Consider the following 21800-nt stretch of genomic DNA (forward strand, 5'->3'; position numbering starts at 1 on the left):
CTGCTAGCTGGGCATGATGGGAGTTGTAGTCCAAAAACAGCTGGCCTCCCAAGGTTAAGAAACACTGCATTAGCCTCCTTATCCATTGCTTAACAGTTAAAAGCTTTGAATCTCAGACAGTTAAAAGCTTTGAATCTCTGGGTGATAGAAAGATTTGTAGGGGACTCTGGACGCTTACCTTGCTGTGTAGATTTTAAAAACACTCCCCTCTTACAAGAACGATCTTCAGGGCAGGTTAGAGTCCCACTCGATCTGCTCTTAATGCGATCCATTTGCATCAAAATGGGGAATGGGTGTGGCTAGAGGACAACTGCTCCAGTTTGCAGCCCCTGAAGCTGCTGGCAGTGGCTTCGCCATTCGTAACTGTATAAACCTGGGCGATCCAACTTTTCATACCAACCATACATTAGTGGTGGGGGAGCGCCAGGCTAAAATTTGACACTCACACACACCCAGCCCTTGTGCTGCCTTCCCAAAGGCTGGGAAGGATGTGCCGGGCTTTGGGTAGGAGGCGAGAGGCGCTGGCAGGGTCCTGGACCTCTCCCATCTCCTCCCCAAAGCTGGGAAAGAGCTAACTAGGCTTTGGGAAGAAGATCGGAGGACTCTAGGACCCTGTCTGGGCCTCACACCTCCTTCTCAAAGCCCTGTGTCTTCTTTACCTGACTTTGGGAAGGCAGTGCAAGGGCTGTGAGGAGGGCGGTGGGGTGCCAAAAGTTGCCAAGAGCCGTCAAAAAATACCTCGCTCTTGTACTGCCCTGATATAAACTATTGAATGCTTGGAGCGTCTCCACCTCCATCATTCTGCCCGGACACTTGAGGTCCAGCGCCGAGGGCCTTCTTGGTAGTGGCACCCGCCCTTCCACCAGATGTCAAAGAGAAAAACAACTACCAAACTTTTAGAAGACATCTGAAGGCAGCCCTGTTTAGGGAAGCTTTTAATGTTTAATAGGTTATTGTATTTTAGTGTTCTGTTGGAAGCTGCCCAGAGTGGCTGGGGAAACCCAGCCAGATGGGTGGGGTATAAATAAATTATTATTATTATTATTATTATTATTATTATTATTATTATTATTAAGGGGCTTGGGTCTGGCATGGGTGTCATTTCCCATGTAGGCTTATGGAGCCCCCCAAATTGCCAGGCAGTGTGCTCTTTGTAACTACGCCCCCCCCAAATCCTCAATTTAGGATGTTTTGTTTTCACAAATGTCACTGAAAATCTCTTACTGAGCTGTGCTTAATGTGTGCTGTTTGAGAGATGATCACAGGTGCCTCGGTTTGGAGGTATCAGAGCTATCGTGATTAATATTTATATGGCATTATCTAAAGGGGACAAAGTTATTCGCCGTTGTAAGTCGTGATGATAGGCACCTAAAGGTAAAGGTAAAGGGACCCCTGACCGTTAGGTCCAGTCGTGACCGACTCTGGGGTTGCGGTGCTCATCTTGCTTTATTGGCTGAGGGAGCTGGCGTACAGCTTCCAGGTCATGTGGCCAGCATGACTAAGCCGCTTCTGGCAAACCAGAGCAGCGCACGGAAACACCGTTTACCTTCCCGCTGGAGTGGTACCTATTTATCTACTTGCACTTTGACGTGCTTTCGAACTGCTAGGTGGGCAGGAGCAGGGACTGAGCAACGGGAGCTCACCCTGTCACGGGGGTTCGAACTGCAAGTCCTGGCCTCTGTGGTTTAACCCACAGCACCACCCGCGTCCCTGATAGGCACCTAGGAAGCTGCTTATACCAAGTCTGACCTTTGCTCCATCTATCTCAGTATTACCTACACTGACTGGCAGCAGCATCCCAGGGTGCAGGCAGGGGCCCCTCTCTCCGCCCTACCCAGAGATGTCGTGGGTTGAACCTGGGAGCTTATCTGCACAAAGCAGATACTGTGCCACTGAGCTGTGGTGGCCCTTCCCCAAATTTGGGGGACTAATAACTTTAGTATAAACAATCAAAATAATGTAGTATTGTAAAATAATGTCATAAAACCAATGCATTAACAGCCATTAAACCACCAAACCCTGCAAGTGGAAACCTGCAGAAAGGCTTCCTTTAGTGCAAAAGCACTTAAGAGAGAGGAGATTGTTCCTTCTGGCAAGCTGAAACACTTGCACTGATCCAGTGATTGCCATAGTGCTGTGCTGAATTCTTCCCGATATAAATAAGAATATATTTTAAAAGGCAGTCCCTGCCTACAGGTTCACAATCTAAAAGAGGGGGGAAACATTGGCAGTGTGTATGTGTGTGTTTGTGTCAAGATATGCCTGGTTTGTGCCACTTCAGATTGCATCGGGGGGAGATTTCCACAGAAGGCAAGCAATGCCAGTTACAGGAGCGCTCTCTTCATCCTAAGTGGCACAACCTAGGCATAGGCTGATCACCGGGCCTTTGCTCATCATTTGCCATGCAGTGGCTCTGGCCAGCATCCTGTTCTCACAGTGGCCAACCAGATGTGCCCATGTGAAACTCCCAAGCGGGACCCAAGGGCAACAGCAGCTGGCATTCGGAAGCAAGCTTCCGCCATCACTGAAGGCAGAACACTGTGGCCATTGGTAGCTTTCTTTTCCGCCGCGAATTTGCCTAATTCTCTTTTCAGTGCATGCAAGCTGGTGCCCATTGCAGCCTCTTGTGGGAACAGACTCTCTAGCTTAATCTCGTGGGTGCTTCACCCATTTTGTGTTGTTTTATCCGATCCCACAAGGCAAAAGGAAGTTGACTTAGTCCACGCGTATTAATACCTTTCCCACCTGCTGTGCAAAATTGGCGGGTTGTTCATAAGCCTTATTTTGCCCCACCTCCAGTAACAAGCGAGGGCAGCTTAGTGCCGCTCCTAAATTTCTTTTCATCCCATTTGTTCCTCCAGGGTGCGTGGCTCCCTGTTGGGTTATCCCATATCTTGCCTGCGGCTGTGTAGGTGTCCAGAACGGGCTGTGGCTCCTAATCTTCTGTTGCCTCTGCGTCTTTCTGCATAGACAATGTTAAGCTTTTGAGCAGATTAGGGCCGTATGAATTTGGCTTTTGCAGGCGGGAGATCGGAACCTGAAAGCAAGCGCCATTGCGCACTTTATTCTCTACCCCCCCCACCTCCCGCCCAATAAATAAACCTTTAAAATCTGTACTATTTGTTGGAGTCACTGTAGTTTGCAATGCAAAGGATACAACGGCTGTGTATGTTCGTCGTTATGATGAATGGAATTTATTTCACTGGTAAGGATAGGGGATATTGGGAATATTTTTACGTTTTGTAATGTCTGCCCCTGTTAGTGGTTTGTTTCTGGGGTGAACAAAGCCCTCCCCCGGAAAGAGACCCCCTACGCAGGTTTATGCTCACCCACAGAAGTTTAGGGCTTATAATAGCTGTTTGCTGTGAGAACTAAACAGAGCCTTTGGGTTCAGAAGCAGTCTATCTTTGAAAACCAGGACTTTATAAGGCTTTCCAGTAACACCTGGGTGGCCACTTGTCAGAAACAGTATTGTCAAGGCTGGTTCAGCTGCAGGTCAGCATGGAGAGACACAGAGATGAGCAGTGAAGTTGATTCTTTATTCAGGGAAACAGAATACAAACAGAGAAACCTATGGGCAAGACTGGCCCCAGTAAAGCAGTTGCCAGAACTGATTATCTGTGCCTCCCACTTCCCCTGAAGTCCCCTCTCTAGCCAGCTGTTTTTCCAGCAGTCTTAAACAGTGTCAGAGAAAGGGCCCCTGTGCTCTCTGTGCTCTCTGCTACATGCAAAGCCCTCCATGTCCTTGGAGACGAGGGGAGCAGAATACAGTAGGACCAGCAGCTATTGGGAATCTGTTGCAGCCTCTGCCCCATCTCCTCCTCAGCTGCCTGTCCTGAATCTGCAGTGCTTTCTGCCTTTTCTTCCTCTCTCTCACTCAAGCCTGCTGCTTGTTCAGCATCTAACCATTCTGCTCCCTGTTCATCCTCTGACTTGTCTTCAGTGGTTGGGAAAAGGAAAAGGTAATGTGGGAAAGAGGTGAGGGAGAGAGAATTGTGGAATGCCCAGCTGTAAGGGTTCTTTTTGGAGGGAGGATGCGCTGCAACATTTTGATTCCGGTTGTGCTTGTTACGACTATGATAAGGATACACGGGGAGGGTCCGTATGGCAGAGTCTTCTGTCCCTGGCTGTCGATGGCATAGTCCTGTTCTAGACTCTTCCCAGAAGACAGGAGGGGCAGAAGGAGCTGCAGATGGACTTCCTCGGTCACAGTCCAGGTTCTTTTACATGGCAGCTTATTAGTAAGCGTCTGTCCCACTATCCTGCTTCCAAGAGCAAGGCAGGCAGCCAGCTGATTCCTGGAAGCTCAGAGAATGGTATGAGAATGGTATACTCTCCTGTTTGCCTCCAGTGCTTGGTATTCGGGTAGAAGGAGACTGCCACCAGACCTGGCTAATAGCACTTGGTTATTTATAATACTTGTACCACAATTTCATAAAAAGGATAAGTGGTTTTATGAATTACACTGTTTGATGCTGAGGCGGACTGCTTTGGAAAGTAGTGGACAATCCTTCATTGGAGGTTTTTAAACAGAGCTTGGATGGACATATGTCAGGGAATCTTTAGCTACTAGATGACTTATAATTCTATATCTATTGATCAGTCTATCAATTGATCAATCTACACACACACACCCCAAATCAGAGATCACTGGCCAACAGTAACACACATTCCCCCCCCCCCCCTGTACAGTGGTACCTCGGGTTAAGAACTTAATTTGTTCCAGAGTTCTGTTCTTAACCTGAAACGGTTCTTAACCTGAGGCGTGCTTTTGCTAATGGGGCCACCTGCGCCACTGGTGCACAATTTCCATTCTTATCCTGGGGCAAAGTTCTCAACCTGGAGCAACCATTTCCTGGTTAGCAGAGTTTGTAACCCGAAGCGTCTGTAACCCGAAGCGTCTGTAACCCAAGGTACCACCGTAATTGTCAGCAAAACCTGGTGGCATAGAAACTTTTTCAGCAAACATTTCTGCTTGTCTATTGGTAGAGCACTCTGCAAGACTGGAGGCCCGGTTTCATGTAGATGAGCCTGACCAACAGACAACCAACAATGCTCTTACATGTGTCTTCTGTGCTTAAGCTAGATATACCGTATTTTTCGCTCTATAACACGCACCTGACCATAACACGCACATCGTTTTTAGAGGAGGAAAACAAGGGAAAAAACATTCTGAATGAAACAGTGGATGTATCATTTTTGTGCTTCATGCTGTGGCCACAGACATGTGATCTGATGGTGAATTTGGGGTGACCCAATGCAAAAATCCTGAGAATCCCTGTGGATCCATGCTTTGTACCCACGTTTTTGCACCATTGCAGCCCCAGGCAACAGTGGGTGCGTGATTTTTTGGGGGCAGGCTGTAGCCATGGACATGCTATGTGCTCTGATGGTGAATTTGGGCTGACCCAATGCAAAGATCCTGAGGATCCATGTGGATCCATGTTTTGTAACCACATTTTTGCACCATTGCAGCCCCAGGCAACAGTGGGTGCGTGATTTTGGGGGGGCAGGCTGTAGCCATGGACATGCTATGTGATCTGATGGTGAATTTGGGCTGACCCAATGCAAAGATCCTGAGGATCCATGTGGATCCATGTTTTGTAACCACGTTTTTGCACCATTGCAGCCCCAGGCAACAGTGGGTGCGTGATTTTGGGGGGGCAGGCTGTAGCCATGGACATGCTATGTGATCTGATGGTGAATTTGGGCTGACCCAATGCAAAGATCCTGAGGATCCATGTGGATCCATGCTTTTTAACCACATTTTAAGTGGGGAGGGAAGGAAAAACACAGAAGGGACAAGGAGCAAGAGAGGGGTGTGCAGAGAAGCAGCTGGCTAAGAATGCAGGAGAGGGGTATAGGGAGGAAAGGAAGGCAAAAGTTTTCCCTCACCTACCCACCCAAGCCAGCCAGCTCGCGCTCTCTCTCTCTCTCTCTCCTTTCTGCATGTTTTCAGCTTTCCTCTCTGCTTGCCTGGAGGGGAGGGGCTTTCCCTGCTCTTTGTTCCGTTTGAGCAAACACAGCAAGGAAACAGAGGTAGGTGGGCAGTAAGACCCTGAGGCAGAATGCCGGAAAGCAGCCGCTTCCTCTTTTCAAGTTTCCCTTCTAGGAGACGCGCAGTTTGATTTTTGCCTGCTTTTTTTTGCCTCCCCTTGCACTATTTGGCTCCAGGGACCACACATTCGCTCAATAACACGCACAGACATTTCCCCTTCCTTTTTAGGAGAAAAAATCTGCGTGTTATAGAAGGAAAAATACGGTAAGAGTTCAGGCACTCTCTTTGTTATGCTGGACCAGAGTTGTTCAGGTAGCAGATGGGCAGCCAGTACAAATGTTTTAATAATGATATTGCATGTTGTCAGCGATTTGACCTCATCAGCATCCTAGCCGCTACAATCGGCTTCTGGACCCAGGACCAAGGGCAGCTCCACATATTGTTGATAGGTCTTGTAGACCTATGCTCCTCTAAATCGGCCCAACTTATCTTTTTTTTTAATAATAACAATAGTGCCCCTACCCATCTGACTGGTTCCCCTAGCCACTCTGGGCGGCTTCTATCATATGCTTCTATCATAAGCAAAAGCATAATACAACATCAAACATTAAAAACGTCCCTAAACAGGGCTGCCTTCAGATGTCTTCTAAAAGTAGTATATTTATCTCCTTGACATCTGATGGGAGGGCGTTCCACAGGGTGGGTGCCACCACCAAGAAGGCCCTCTGCCTGGTTCCCTGTAACCTCGCTTCTCGCAGGGAGGGAACCGCCAGAAGGCCCTCGGAGCTGGACCTCAATGTCCGGGCTGAACGATGGGGGACACTCCTTCAGGTATACAGGACATCTTAGCATTGCTACCACCCCCATCTTAAGAACATAAGAAGAGCCTGCTGGATCAGGCCCATGGCCCATGTGCTCCAGCATCCTATTCTCTCAGTGGCCAACCAGATGCCCATTATGGGAAACCCCACAAGCAGGATTTGAGCACAAGAGCAACTAGGGTCATCCAGCCAATGTGGGGCTCAAACCCACAGCCCTGAGATTAAGAGTCCCACTGAGTGGTCCCTGAGCTAGCTCTGCATGGCGCTATGAGCAAGAACTTCCAGCAGATCAGCGGAAGTGTTCTTGGCTGCTAGGAATTGCTTTTGGTCAGTCTCAGTCTGCTGTGCTGCAGCACAGAGGCAGGCCCTCCGGGGCGCCGTGACGGAGGAACCTGCTGTATTTGGAGCTCATTAGGAGCAGCTTTCAGGGGCTTCTGCTAACAAGCTGCTGAGCAGCAAGCGAATGATTAGAAGGCCGGGTGGACTTAATGCCTTTAAGAATCCTTCCCCCAACTTCCCCCAGGCGTCCTTCTAGTAACTGGCAATATTTAAATGCTGTTTTATGTACCCATTCGAAATTCCCCTTAAACACAGACTAATAAGGACAGTAGCTTTGCTTCCAGATAAGGAGACTTTATATTGCAAACTGGTTCATCACATATCGGAAATGGGTCATTGGCAACAGGCTTGTTTAATTTACCAGATGTTCCCCAGAAAGCGTAAAGCTAGACAGTGGGGAGAGAGAATATGGGCTGGCATGTTGATGCCAAAGGGTAAAGGGACTCCTGATCATTAGGTCCAGTCGTGACCGAGTCTGGGGTTGCGGCGCTCATCTCGCTTTACTGGCCGAGGGAGCCGGCATACAGCTTCCAGGTCATGTGGCCAGCATGACTAAGCCGCTTCTGGCGAACCAGAGCAGTGCACGGAAACGCCGTTTACCTCCCCGCCAGAGCGGTACCTATTTATCTACTTGCACTTTGACGTGCTTTCGAACTGCTAGGTTGGCAGGAGCAGGGACCCAGCAACAGGAGCTCACCCCATCACGGGGATTCGAACCGCCGACCTTCTGCTCGGCAAGCCCTAGGCTCTATGGCTTAACCCACAGCGCCACCTGCGTCCCGAAAGGTGCAGAGTAGATGCTTCCAAAAAGCCCTGCATGAGGAACATCGATCTCCCTCAAAGGGAGGGTAGGACCCAAACCAGTGGAGTCAAAACATTGGGCAGAACTTTCTGACAGTAAGAGCTGTTTGGCAGTGGAACGGATGACCTCAGAAGGCAGCGGGCTCTCCTTCCTTGGAGGTTTTCCAGCAGAGCTTGGGGCATCTATCTGTCGGGGATGCTTTAGCTGTGATTCCTGCGTTGCTGGGGGTTCAACTAGATGAACCTTGTGGGTATTGTCCAATTCTGCAATTCTGTGAAAGAAGCACGTATCTGGAAGCACCCTGGATTTCAAACTGTTTTGGGATGCCCGGAAAAGTGAAAACGCTTTTTGTAGCACCCAAGTTTAGAAGCAGGCAACTAGCACAGAGTTGTGTGGTCAAAAAGAAGACAAATTCTGCAGGAATAGCAAATGGATTTGTAGGCAAGGAAGGCCAAGTTGCGCCGTCCGGCTTGGGTTGTCCTTTTCTTGAAAAGGCAGTAACTGAATCCTTGTTTCCAGAACGCTGAATTCCAACCCCAAATCCTACACTTGTGCAGTGATCAGAGGGCAGCCCAGCCCCAACTGGGATCTCCAAATGTCTTGGGCTGCAACTTCCATTGGCCACGTTTGTGCTGGCTGGTGGGACATGTAGTCCAAAAGCATCTGGAAAGGCTGGGATTGTTCTTGCGTACTTCCCCGGTTGACTGAATCCCACAAAGCCCTAAAATAAAGTGTCTTTTGCATTTGCTTCACTGAACACTCTCTGCTTGCTAAAAGCTTGTTCTCAGAAGGCACACTGCGTAGAGAGAAGGGAAAGGAAGGGAGGGAGAAGAGGTGGTGCTTATTCAGCAAATCTGACTTTCTTTTTTTTTTAATAATATTTTATTACATTTTAACAGTAAAAAGGTTATAAGACAATAAATAGAAAAAAAACACACAAGAAAAATACAAAAACACAAAAATACAAGAATACAAAAATACAAGAATGCAAACATTTAACATGGAACAAGAAAAAACAAAAAAACAAAAAACAAAAAACCTTCTTTTTTAATTTTCATCTTTGAATAACTTATTTTCCTGACTTCCTCATGCCTCCCTTTTTTGTATTCCATTTAAAGATTGGTTCAGCAAATACATATCCTGTTAGTTTATCCTTGATTATTTTTCCTCACATATTATAATTTCAAATTTTCATCTAATATCAACCATTCTTACATATTCTTATACCTTATTACTAGAACCTCTTCATTTCATTTCAATGTCATCAACATTCATAAATTTTACAATATTTCTGTAGATAGATTTTAAATTTCTTCCAATCTTCTTCCACCGTCTCTTCTCCCTGGTCTCGGATTCTGCCAGTCATTTCCGCCATTTCCATGTAGTCCATTACTTGCATCTGCCATTCTTCCAAGGTGGGTAGGTCTTGTGTCTTCCAATGCTTTGCGATGAGTATTCTTGCTACTGCTGTAGCGTACATAAAGAAAGTTCTATCCTTCTTTGCCACCAATTGGCCGACTAGCAAATCTGACTCTGCTATCCTTGTGTTGTTCCCCCTATGGAGGTGTGTGTGGGGAAAAGAAGGGGCTTGATAAGAGGGGGCTTCAGAATTAAAATCTCACCCAGTTGCCACACAGGAAGAAGAAATTATTATTATTATTATTATTATTATTATTATTATTATTATTATTATTTACTTACTCACTTACTTATTTATATGCCGCCCATCTGGCTGGGTTACCCCAGCCCCCCAGGGCAGCTTCCAACAAATTAAGACAGAGTAAGACATCAAACATTAAAAACTTCCTTAAACAGGGCTGCCTTCAGATGTCTTCTAAAAGTTATTTATCTCCTTAACATCTGATGAGAGGGCGTTCCACAGGGCGGGAGCCACCACCAAGAAGGCCCTCTGCCTGGTTGCCTGTAACTTGGTTTCTCGCAGGGAGGGAACTGCCAGAAGGCCCTCGGCGCTGGACCTCAGTGTCCGGGCAGAACGATGGGGTGGAGACTCTCCTTCAGGTCTACAGGGCCGAGGCCATTTAAAGCTCTAAAGGTCAGCACCAACACTCTGAATTGTGCTCGGAAACGTACTGGGAGCCAGTGTAGATCCTTTAGAACCGGTGTTATGTTTTCCCAGCGGCTGCTGCCAGTCCCCAGCCTGGCAGCTGCATTCTGGATTAATTGTAGTTTCCGAGCCACCTTCAAAGGCTGTCCCACATAGCGGTGGAGTGGAAGCGTGGCAAGGCTCATGTGTGGTTCGGGTCTTCCCGTTGATCTGCCACCCCATAGGATGGGCTACAACAGCTCTCCCGATGTAGGGCTGGGAGTGTGGGGCAGGTGGTCCTCTTGCGCTGCTAGCTGACAGCTTCGTTCTCTCTGGTCCTGGTGACAGTCTGCTGCTGCGTGCCTCTCACTCCCAGGGGCATGGGGTGACATTTCCATCTCAGCTCCCCGGTAAGGAGTTAAGAGTCACTCCTCCCGCCCGCTGCCCTTGCCAGTTGCATAAGGTGCGCAAACCCAACCGAAGGCAGCCAGACAAAACACAGAATCCGGAGGAGGGACGCGAATCTGTCTGGTGTCTTTGCTGCTTTATATAAAGCGCTTGGCATTTCTCTATTTGGGTCAAGCAAAAAAGAGCGCAGTCCCTCTTAAGACTGTTCTTGAGAGCGGGTCCGGGGACGGGACGGGAAGAGTCAAAGTGGATTCCTTTTCGGATCTAAACTTCCTTGCCTGTTGCAGCCTCCAGAGCTTTTGCTGCTTCCAAGGCCTCTGGTCAGGGATGCCTTGCATCTGCTAGCCTGCTCCAGCTTAAGCAAATTCCTTTGCTGCCTCCGCCTTTGCTTCCCTCTCCCATCTGAATGGCTCCCTTTTCTCTCCCCCTCTTTTTGTGCCTCTCGTCGTCGTGTTTGAAAGGAGAATAAAGATGCCCCTTCCCCGCCCCCCCGCCCCGCACAGCTTAATCCGTTGCCCTCTAAAGGATTAGCGTCATCGGCAGAAAATCCATTATGAGAATTATGGAGCTATTTCAATGAAGGATGGTTTTGGTCCGGCTTAGCCGGCTTGAGCAGAGAGCCTGCCTTGCAGGCCAGGGCCCATTCACAAGCACCTTTTTCCGAGCAAGGCTTCCCTGCCCTTTTCCATGGCAGGCTGGGGACAAGCCAAAAGTGCTTGAGCTGGTGCCTGGGCAGGTGGAAGGAACCTGGAGCAAGAAGGTGAATCCCAGGTCCCTTCTGTGCTCGCCTAGAGGATGAACGGAGTGAGTAGGAGGACTGGATTTAAGCCCAGCTAAGCCACTGAGATGCTCCTTGCTGGTGGGTCAGCACGGAAACGAGAGGCAAGCGTTAGAAAATCCAGTCTGAGACACTCTTCCAAGTCTTGAGTGCCTTTCTCGCCTAATGCCAGAGTGGTAGTAGCTCAAAAGTTAATCCAGTTGCTAATTTTTATTTATTTGTTCATTGGCTTCCACACATGTCTCAAGGTGATGTACTCTTTTTTAAATAAATAAATAAATTTTTATTAACAATTTCAACATAGCAAATCATCTTCATTATTCGCCCCCTTTTCCCCCCCCCACCTCCCCAAGAAACCCTCCCCCCAAAACTTCCCTCAGCTTCTCTCTCTGATTTCTCAACTCACGTTGTTCTCTGCATATTGTAAAATTGTATACATCCTTATATTATCTATCTACTATATTAACCCTTGGTCCCTGCTCCTGCCAACCTAGCAGTTCGAAAGCACGTCAAACGGCATGGTTAGAGACCTAGTCATTCGGTTCATTGGGGGAAAAGTAAAACTTCCGTGCAGATAGTGGGGTCTGCTGTATCTCAACAGAACAGGGGCAGCCACACTCCAAAGCCCTGCGCCCAAGTTACTGTGGCGCTTGGCTTGTGATATTTTTGGGTCTTGGAGAAAGGAGAAACTCTCCCACAGACCACAGTGACAGGATAAGAAAGTCTCTCGTCTTGGTAGAGTCACCAGCTGCTGAAGAATTAACGCTGCTTACTACCAAAAACACAGCTCAAGCAAGGCTTTGCCTTCGAACAGCCTGACGGCGTTTCATGGACTAACCATACATTTCAGGAGGCTGAAAGTGTGAGCTTTCGGATTACACAGGACTCTTCTTCAGACCTCGGGTGTTTACAGTAGGAACTTTTAAATGTGAAGAACGTAGCAAGGCAAGCAGCTTTTGAGCCCGAGGAAAGCTGCTGTCACAAACAGAAGCTGTGTTAATTGGATTGCAAATGTCTTGCCTCGCTGTGAAGGGTCAGCTTTAAAACCAACCTCAGTCTATAAGGCAAGAAGAAGAAAACCCCAGTGTGTGTTGAGGAGGGAGGCAAAGGGGGCCACATGCCTATCGCTAGCATGTGGAAAGTTGCCCAGAAGAAAATGTGACACTGACGTCAGGGGGAAGCCAACATGGTGCACTCTAGATGATCATAGGTAAAGGTAAAGGGACCCCTGACCATTAGGTCCAGTCGCAGACATGAGCCAACAGTGTGACGCAGCAGCTAAAAAAGCCAATGCAATTCTGGGCTGCATCAATAGGAGTATAGCATCTAGATCAAGGGAAGTAATAGTGCCACTGTATTCTGCTCTGGTCAGACCTCACCTGGAGTACTGTGTCCAGTTCTGGGCACCACAGTTCAAGAAGGACACTGACAAACTGGAATGTGTCCAGAGGAGGGCAACCAAAATGGTCAAAGGCCTGGAAACGATGCCTTATGAGGAACGGCTAAGGGAGCTGGGCATGTTTAGCCTGGAGAAGAGGAGGTTAAGGGGTGATATGATAGCCATGTTCAAATATATAAAAGGATGTCACATAGAGGAGGGAGAAAGGTTGTTTTCTGCTGCTCCAGAGAAGCGGACACGGAGCAATGGTTCCAAACTTCAAGAAAGAAGATTCCACCTAAACATTAGGAAGAACTTCCTGACAGTAAGAGCTGTTTGACAGTGGAATTTGCTGCCAAGGAGTGTGGTGGAGTCTCCTTCTTTGGAGGTCTTTAAGCAGAGGCTTGACAACCATATGTCCGGAGTGCTCTGATGGTGTTTCCTGCTTGGCAGGGGGTTGGACTCGATGGCCCTTGTGGTCTCTTCCAACTCTATGATTCTATGATTCTATGACTCTGGGGTTGCGGCGCTCATCTCGCTCTATAGGGCGAGGGAGCCAGCATACAGCTTCCAGGTCATGTGGCCAGCATGACTAAGCCTCTTCTGGCAAACCAGAGCAGCGCACAGAAACACCATTTACCTTCCCGCTGGAGCAGTACCTATTTATCTACTTGCACTTTGACGTCCTTTCGAACTTCTAGGTGGGCAGGAGCAGGGACTGTGCAATGGGAGCTCACCCCGTCGCGGGGATTCGAACCGCCGACCTTCCGATCGGCAAGCCCTAGGCTCTGTGGTTTAGACCCATCTAGATGATCATAGAATCATAGAATTGCAGAGTTGGAAGGGATCCCAGGGGTCATCTAATCCAACTCCCTGCCATGCAGGAATCTCAGCTAAAGCGTCCATGACAGATAGCCATAAAACCTTCAAGGAAGGAGAGTCCACTACCTCCCGAGGGTGTCCTTTCCACTGTTGAGCAGCTCTTCCTAGACTCCAACTCCCATCAACCACTGCCTGGCAGGAGCAGTGGGGGTTGTCCTCCAGTGATGTGCATCTGCAGAAAGTCCGTCCGATCTCTTTGGTTGCTGGACGCTCTTCAGGCTGGATGTTGGCAACCCGCATGCATTCCCCTCCCCGTTGCTCGCAGCCAGGTACCCGAGGATGTCTTGGCTGAAGTTGTCAAGCTGACAGAGTGCCAAGGATTTGCCTGGCAGCAACGCAGCTGCAGCACCCAAATTTAAAGCTCTGTAATTCAATGGGATTTGCAACTTGGGGGTGCGTCCTTTGACACTAACACACTTTGGCATGAATCCTTTTTGTAGGAGATAGCCGGTTCTTCATCAGAGTCTTCGCCAACCTTGGACCCTCCATGTGTTTAGTTTTTATTTATTTATGCATAGCAATCCCACCTTTTTCTCCATGGAGCTCACTGTTTCGTACATGGTTCTCCTTTTCCTTGTTCAGTCCTCACAGCAACCCTATGAGGTATGCTAGTGACTGGCCCAAGGTCAGTGAGAACATTGCGAGTGAGTGGGGATTTGAACCCTGGTCTCCCAGGTCCTAGTCCAGTTCTCTAACCATTGCACCACACAGGTTCTCTGTCGATGGACTGCAATTCCCACCCCCCACTGTGCTGTCTGAGGCTGATGGGATTTGTAGTCCAACGTCATCTGATGTTGGCGAAGGGTCCTAGAGCTGTATTAGAGAAATAGCCAGTGTGCTCAGCACTTGAGGGTCGCTTCCAAGGCGTGTTCTTGACTTCCCTGTTTCCGATGCCATTCTGAAGTGGTCCATTTTAGCTGTCATTGGGACTTTGCCCTTGAGAAATCTTTGTGGATACTGTGCTTTGAGGGGGGAGACATGGACAACCCCATAGGGCTGCTAAGTCTTGCCTCGCATGAGAATCTGTAAGCAGATTTTGGCTCTGGTTTTGAGAAGCTGAAGGCAGCCGGCCAGGCCTAAGAGTTGGCCAATGCCAGTCTTGCGCAGGGAGCATTAGCTTGTTGTTTAGTCGTGTCCTTGACCCCCTGGACCAGAGCATGCCAGGCACTCCTGTCTTCCACTGCCTTCCGCAGTTTGGTCAAACTCATGTTGGTAGCTTCGAGAACACTGTCCAACCATCTCGTCCTCTGTCGTCCCCTTCTCCTTGTGCCCTCCACCTTTCCCAACATCAGGGTCTTTTCCAGGGAGTCTTCTCTTCTCATGAGGTGGCCAAAGTCTTGGAGCCTCAGCTTCAGGATCTGTCCTTCCAGTGAGCACTCAGGGCTGATTTCCTTCAGAATGGAGAGGTTTGATTTTCTTGCAGTCCATGGGACTCTCAAGAGTCTCCTCCAGCACCATCATTTAAAAGCATCAATTCTTTGGCGATCAGCCTTCTTGATGGTCCAGCTCTCACTTCCATACATCACTACTGGGAAAACCATAGCTTGAACTATATGGACCTTTGTCAGCAAGGTGATGTCTCTGTTTTTTAAGATGCTGTCTAGGTTTGTCATTGCCAAGCCTTAGCTACATAGGGCATAATTCCTCGCATTGCGGGGGTTGGACTGGATGACCTTTTAGGGACCCTCCAACTCTTCAGTTCTACAATTGAACTGCTCCAGGCAGCCTGTTCGTTGGGCATTCACCCTGTTCCTTGCACCGGTTTGGTGCTAGAACAAACATTGGGTTTGTATGGAATTAACTTTTACTCATAGCAGACACACGGAGTAAAATATAGTTGAATTGAATCATAGAATTATAGAGGTGGAAGGGACCACAAGGGTCATTTATCCAACCCCCTGCAATGCAGGAATATTTTTACCCATCGTGAGGCTCAAACCTGGAACCTTGAGATTAAAAATCTCGCACTTTACTGACTGAGCTCACCTACAGTCTTTTTTGCAGACCTTTTAAGCATGCTTCTTTATACATGAGACAAACGACCTCTACGAGGGGGCAACAACATGCACAAGACTGTTGCTAAAAAAGCACGGTCCTTCCTAGTTTGTGTACTCTTGAGAGATCAAACTAATAATAATAATAATAATAATAATAATAATAATAATAATAATTTATTTATACCCCACCCATCTGGCTGGGCTTCCCCAGCCACTCTGGGTGGCTTCCAACAAAATATTAAAATACCGTAATGCATCAAACATTAAAAGCTTCCCTAAACAGGGCTGCCTGTTTAGGCATACAATACAATTTTTAAAAAAATAAAAAACCCCCCCAAACAAACAGAACATTCAGAAGTGGCTAGCATAGGCGTTCCCTAGCCCCCAAGTGAAGATTTCCTTTTGGATCAATAGGTGGATTAGCAAGATGATTAGAAAGAGGAGTTGAATCATTCTCAAGTTAACGTGGCTCTGGCTCCTTGAAGACCCCGGAATAGAACATTTTTTTTTGGGGGGGGTTGTTCTCTGCCAGGGCAGCTGAGCAGATGAGTGGAGACAAATTACTTGGGTGGAGGGGCTGCACCCCTCCACGTGCGAGATGTCCTCGCAATACCTATTTGGGGAGGGGGGGGGGTCTGGGCTTCCTTTCTGCTCCATCAGCCAGAAAGGTCTCCCCCATCAGCCTTTACGAACTAATGAACAGGCCTGATTAAGATTTGGCAGCTCCCGTACCACACCATCCCCTGAGGTATTCCCGGGCTGAGGGAAGGGGGAGGCAAAATTTTCACGCACTGGCGCTCCGTGCAGCATTACAGAGAGGATGGCCTCGTAATTAAATGCTGAATGAAAGCAAATGTTTGCTGATGAGCATGGTGGGTGGTTAATTAAGCGGACGGGGAGGAGGGGAGAGCAAAGCTCGAACCCACAACCCTGAGTTGAAGAGCTCTACCACCTGAGGCAGGGGTAGGCAACCTAAGGTCCGTGGGCCGGATCTGGCCCAATCGCCCTCTCAATCCAGCCTGCCAACAGTCCGGGAATCAGCGTGTTTTTACATGAGCAGAATGTGTCTTTTTATTTAAAATGCATCTCTGGGTTATTTGTGGGGCCTGCCTGGTTTTTTTAACTTGAGTAGAATGTGTCCTTTTATTTAAAATGCATCTCTGGGTTATTTGTGGGGCATAGGGATTCGTTCATTATTTTTTTCCAAAATATAGTCCGGCCCACCACATGGTCTGAGGGATGGTGGACCGGCCCACAGCTGGAAAAGGTTGCTGTCCCCTGAGTCTGAGCTATTCCAGGTCCTTCTTCATGAATTTGTCTAATTCTCTTTTAAAACAATCCAAGTTGGAGGCCACCACTGCGAGATCTGTCGCTCAACTCTGTGCTGCGTGAAGAAGTTCTTATCCGTCCTGAATCTTTCGATCTTCAGCTTTGTTGGGTGCCCACGACTTCTGGCGTTGTGTGTGCGAGAGAGAAACTATCTCTACCCTATTTCTCCATGCCATACAGGAAGGGTAGGATAAGCACATCATAAATAAATTGCCATTTCGAATAGGAGCCGTACGGAACTCCCGTTCTGTGCTTGGATAAACAGTTTTGTGGCGTCTTACCGTACACAGAACTGGCAAGATGGAGGCTGCTGAATGGGTAGGAATGCAGATCGATCGTTCTTGCATAAAGGTGACTTCTGGTCTCTGCAGCTGCGAGTTTAAAGACGTGTCTGTGTGTCCTTGAACTTGGGGAGATGGACTGTCGCTAAAAAGGCAGCAGACAGCCCTGAGCCATCCCAAAGCCTCGGTGAACTGGCTGCTAATTTAATCCTGCCAGAGGCCCTGGGGGTGCTGAGTCCCACAGCAAGTTTCTTTTTCCATGGTGTGAAATCCGCCTGTGTGACAAACTGAATTATACATGCTTCTGCCTGTGGCGGAAGAAAATTCTGAAACACATTAATAACCTGGTTTAGGGGCAGGGAATGAAGTTCATTTCTAGCAACACAAACACCCCAACCGCACCCCTCGTTTCCTGCCCCTGGTCTCTCTGCTTACGCAAGGCTGGTTTGTTTATTGATTTTTAATTTGCATTTATATTCCACCTTTTTTCCTCCCCCGAGGAGCTCAAGATGGCAGACAGGGTACTCTTCCTCCCCATTTTCTCCTCACAACAAACTTGCAAGGTGGGCGAGTTCGAGAGAAGACAGCGACTGGCCCCCAACCAAGCTCATCTTTGTGGCCAAGTGGCGATTTGAATGCTGGCCTCTCCCAGGTCCTAGTCTGGCACTCTAACCACTAGGCCGCGTTATTTGGAGGGAGGGGAGCAAGGTGGGCCCGTAAGGGTTGCTGTGGGAAGTGAGTCAAGAAGTAAAGGTAAAGGGACCCCTGACCGTTAGGTCCAGTCGTGACCGACTCTGGGGTTGCGGCGTTCATCTCGCTTTACTGGCCGAGGGAGCCGGCGTACAGCTTCCAGGTCATGACTAAGCCGCTTCTGGCGAACCAGAGCAGCGCACGGAAACGCCGTTTACCTTCCCGCCGGAGCAGTACCTATTTATCTACTTGCACTTTGACGTGCTTTTGAACTACTAGGTTGGCAGGAGCAGGGACTGAGCAACGGGAGCTCAGCCCGTGGTGGGGATTTGAACTGCCAACCTCCTGATCGGCAAGTCCTAGGCTCTCTGGTTTAACCCACAGCACCACCTGTGTCCAACCCTTTAAAAAAAAGGTCATGTCCTCTCACACACCCCTGCATAGGATTCTGAAGGCATTCCAGCCCACTCCCTGCACCGAAACCGTAGAATCACAGGATTGTTGAGTTGGAAGGGGTCCTGAGGATCATCTAGTCCAGCCCCCCCGAAATGCAGGAATTTCAGCTAGCCATTCCCAGCACTGGAAGTTGAGCGGAAGTCTGAAGCCTCCTGGCATTGCCCAAGTGGTTGCCTGGCCTTTGGCCCAGGCCCAGTTTGATCCCCCTCTATGGGTCCCTGTAAGTTACCTCTTTGGCCCTTTTATGGGCACAAGTGGGACCAACCTGGATAGCTGGCCCTGACGAATACTTGAGGTTCCCGATCCCTGTGGTTGTAATTCGTGGGCAATCATTTAATTCTATCCCGATCCTAATCTTTAAGCTGTATTTTAATCAATTGTTTGATTGTGTTTTAACGTATTTGCTGTTAGCTGCCCTGAGCCTGGTCTTGGCTGGGGAAGGTGGGGTATAAATAAAAATTTACTTACTGACTAACTTACAATTCCAGTTCCTTCCTGCCCCTCTCGGGTAGCGCCAGGTACACGGCTCCTTTGGCATGGGCTCTTTTGGGCATCACCTTCTTGGCCCAGAAAGAAACCTACATTGCAGCAGAGCAGCTTTGGGATTGTCAGCTCACGTGCCAAAGGGCTTTAGGTGTTCCTCCCAGGGGAATGCGCTCTCCTTTTTCCTCCCCCCCGGTCCCAGTCAGCCAACTGAGCCCTTTTCAAACCCAAACATTGCTGGAAGATTCAGGACAGATTCACAGAGGTCCTTCTTCACACACCTCATAGTTAAAAACCATGGGATTCACTCCCGGAAGAGATAGTGACACCCACCAATTTGGAGGGCTTTAAAACAGGATTTGACACATTTGTGGGAAGAGAAGACTTTCAGGGGCTATTCCCTCACTGCGAGAAGCCAAGTTACAGGGAACCAGGCAGAGAGCCTTCTCGGTGGTGGCACCCGCCCTGTGGAACGCCCTCCCACTGGATGTCAAAGAGAACAACAACTGTGTAGGGAAGCTTTCCCTGTGTAGGGAAGCTTTTAATGTTTGATGCATTACGGTATCTTAATCTTTTGTTGGAAGCCGCCCAGAGTGGCTGGGGAAGCCCAGCCAGATGGGTGGGGTATGAATAAATTATCATCATCATCATCATTATTATTATTATTATTATTATTATTATTATTATTATTATTTGCCACAATGGTTCTGCTCTGCCTCCACAGTCAGAGGCTGTGATGCTTCTGAATCACAGTTTCTGGGGACCACAAATGGAGAGAGAAGGAGCACGACCTGTGGGCTGGTGGATGTTCAGAGAGGGATCCTCTTCTTCTCCAGTTAGACTTTAACATATGTTGGGGACCGCCAGCATACTGGGATGCAGCTCCCATCACCCTTGATTACTGGCGGTGCTGGCTGGAGTTGATGGGAGCATACTGTGCTGGCGACTGCTTTTGCTTCCTCTGTGCATTTTTCCACATCACGTAGTCCTGGGCATAAGGCGGCTTCCTGCGATCTGGTCCGTATCGTGATCTTAAGAACTTGCTGTGCTTCGGGAGCAGTTCCTGTGACAAGAGGAAGATCCATTGTCCCTCCCGCGTTGCATTTTCCCTCAACTGCATTTAACTCCTAGCAGTTGCATACCTCCAAAATCCTTCTCTTCCTGGCTGCCACCCGGCGCCGCCTTCCTTGAAGTCTCCTAGCTGGTGTTTCTGGCTCTTGGGATCACTGAGATGAGCTCTGGAAGAGCAGAGCTGCTGGATCAGTCCAGACCCCTTGCTAATGATCTCCTGTGGTCTGCAAGTGCAAGCAAACTCCCTGCATCCGCACGCCAGTTACGGTTAGAACCGAGCGATGGAAAGGGAGTTAATGTGTGCCGATGTGTTCAGCCTCAGTGCATGGCAATGTGAAGGCTTGACATTTTCGAATGTGTTCTGAATGGAAGCAAATCTTAAAAGCCATTCGGCTCCACGTTTATCAGGGCCTGGAAGATGGGCACGGCCAGATCATGGCGCTTCTGACAACTTTTGAAATCCTGCGTAGGCATAGTACAGGAGGCTTCTGAAAAACCCTCCAGCAGCTGTGGCTTCTGCATTTTTGATCTTATTTCTTTAGATTTCATTACGGTAAACCAAAGAATATCCATAAAGAAATATTACTAATAATGCAACAAGCTGAAGGCAGCATACAGCTGAATATCATCATTAAAGTTATTATCCCAAAATATTACCCATATATACCTATTTTTCCAAAAATCTGCTAGTCTGGATTTAATAAGTTCATTTAATCATGGTTACTATCAACCATCCCCCCCCCCCCCGAATCCATTTGCGTATGGTAGGAGATATACTCCCCCCTTCTAGCTAGCATCATCTTAGCAGCAGTTAAAAGGTTGATTACTGTTTCTTGATTGTTTTCCGGGATAGCATCCCTTTTAGATAGGCAAGTAGGAATATTTTAGGGTGGCATATTGGCTGGTATCCACTCAAGATGGGTTGCAGAGTAACATCACACACAAGTGGAAACTGAACTCCTAGCTTGTTGTCAAGGCAGGTTGACTTTTGCTGAAAATGGGGGTTTGGGGTGGTGGTGGAAACAGATCTACGTGCCATGCGCTCCACCAATTCTAGATTAAGCTTAGCAAAGCAAAGTTTGCTGCCTAAACATGGCAAATCCCTCTAACCAGCATGTAGAAGTCCACTCCCAGTGTGATGGGAAGACTTTCCAGCACCCTGCAGTAGTGAAAGAGGCACCGATACCTGTCCCTTCAGCTCTGTCCAAGCTCCACCTCTCTTCCTTTTGTGCTGTCATACAGACTCTGCTAAAGGCCTGTCGTTGATGCATGGAATTCGAGTGCATTTTTTAATTAATTTCCTTTTTTCCTTCTTTGCTTCGGTCAGCAAAACCAGAAGAGGTAAAACCAGCCGCCGAGGTCACCACAGCGAACGACATCGCAGCCCCTCCAAGCAAGGAGCTTCCTCCGAGCCCCGATAAGAAAGCCAAGGTGAGGGTCGACTGTGTTGTGCTTCCAGCGCTGCGGGTTTTGCTTCTCGGCACCCTGCTTTTCCCCCTTTTGCTTCTTAAGCCAACGATAAGTTCTGTCCTCTGAGCTGATGGGCTCCCAAGAATAGTAGCTGGCTACAAAGTCCAGTTGATGGCACTCAAGGGGACGCAGGTGGCGCTGTGGGTTAAAGCCTCAGCGCCTAGGGCTTGCCGATCGAAAGGTCGGCGGTTCGAATCCCTGCGGCGGGGTGCGCTCCCGCTGCTCGGTCCCAGCGCCTGCCAACCTAGCAGTTCGAAAGCACCTCCGGGTGCAAGTAGATAAGTAGGGACCGCTTACCAGCGGGAAGGTAAACGGCGTTTCCGTGTGCGGCTCTGGCTCGCCAGAGCAGCGATGTCACGCTGGCCACGTGACCCGGAAGTGTCTCCGGACAGCGCTGGCCCCCGGCCTCTTAAGTGAGATGGGCGCACAACCCCAGAGTCTGTCAAGACTGGCCCGTACAGGCAGGGGTACCTTTACCTTTACCTTTAAGGCTGTTAACACCGCCCCTAAGCTCCTCATTTCTCACCCAGTGGTGGCTGTGAGAAGAGTCCTGGCACAAACACCGAGCAGTTC

At 48.7% G+C, this 21800-nt stretch overlaps 1 protein-coding gene across 14 annotated transcripts in view; it reads left to right on the forward strand.

The window, feature by feature from the left end:
• The window catches only part of MAP4 (microtubule associated protein 4), a 209747-nt gene that overhangs the window by 153900 nt on the left and 34047 nt on the right, over positions 1-21800 (forward strand). For all 14 annotated transcript variants that reach the window (XM_079996302.1, XM_079996312.1, XM_079996313.1 and 11 more), the window contains one exon: positions 21085-21188. In XM_079996302.1, coding sequence (XP_079852428.1) covers positions 21085-21188 — 104 coding nt within the window. The remainder of the gene's footprint in view (positions 1-21084; positions 21189-21800) is intronic.

The sequence above is a fragment of the Podarcis cretensis genome (assembly GCF_951804945.1).
Source record: "Podarcis cretensis genome assembly, chromosome: 12".
NCBI lineage: Eukaryota > Metazoa > Chordata > Lepidosauria > Squamata > Lacertidae > Podarcis > Podarcis cretensis.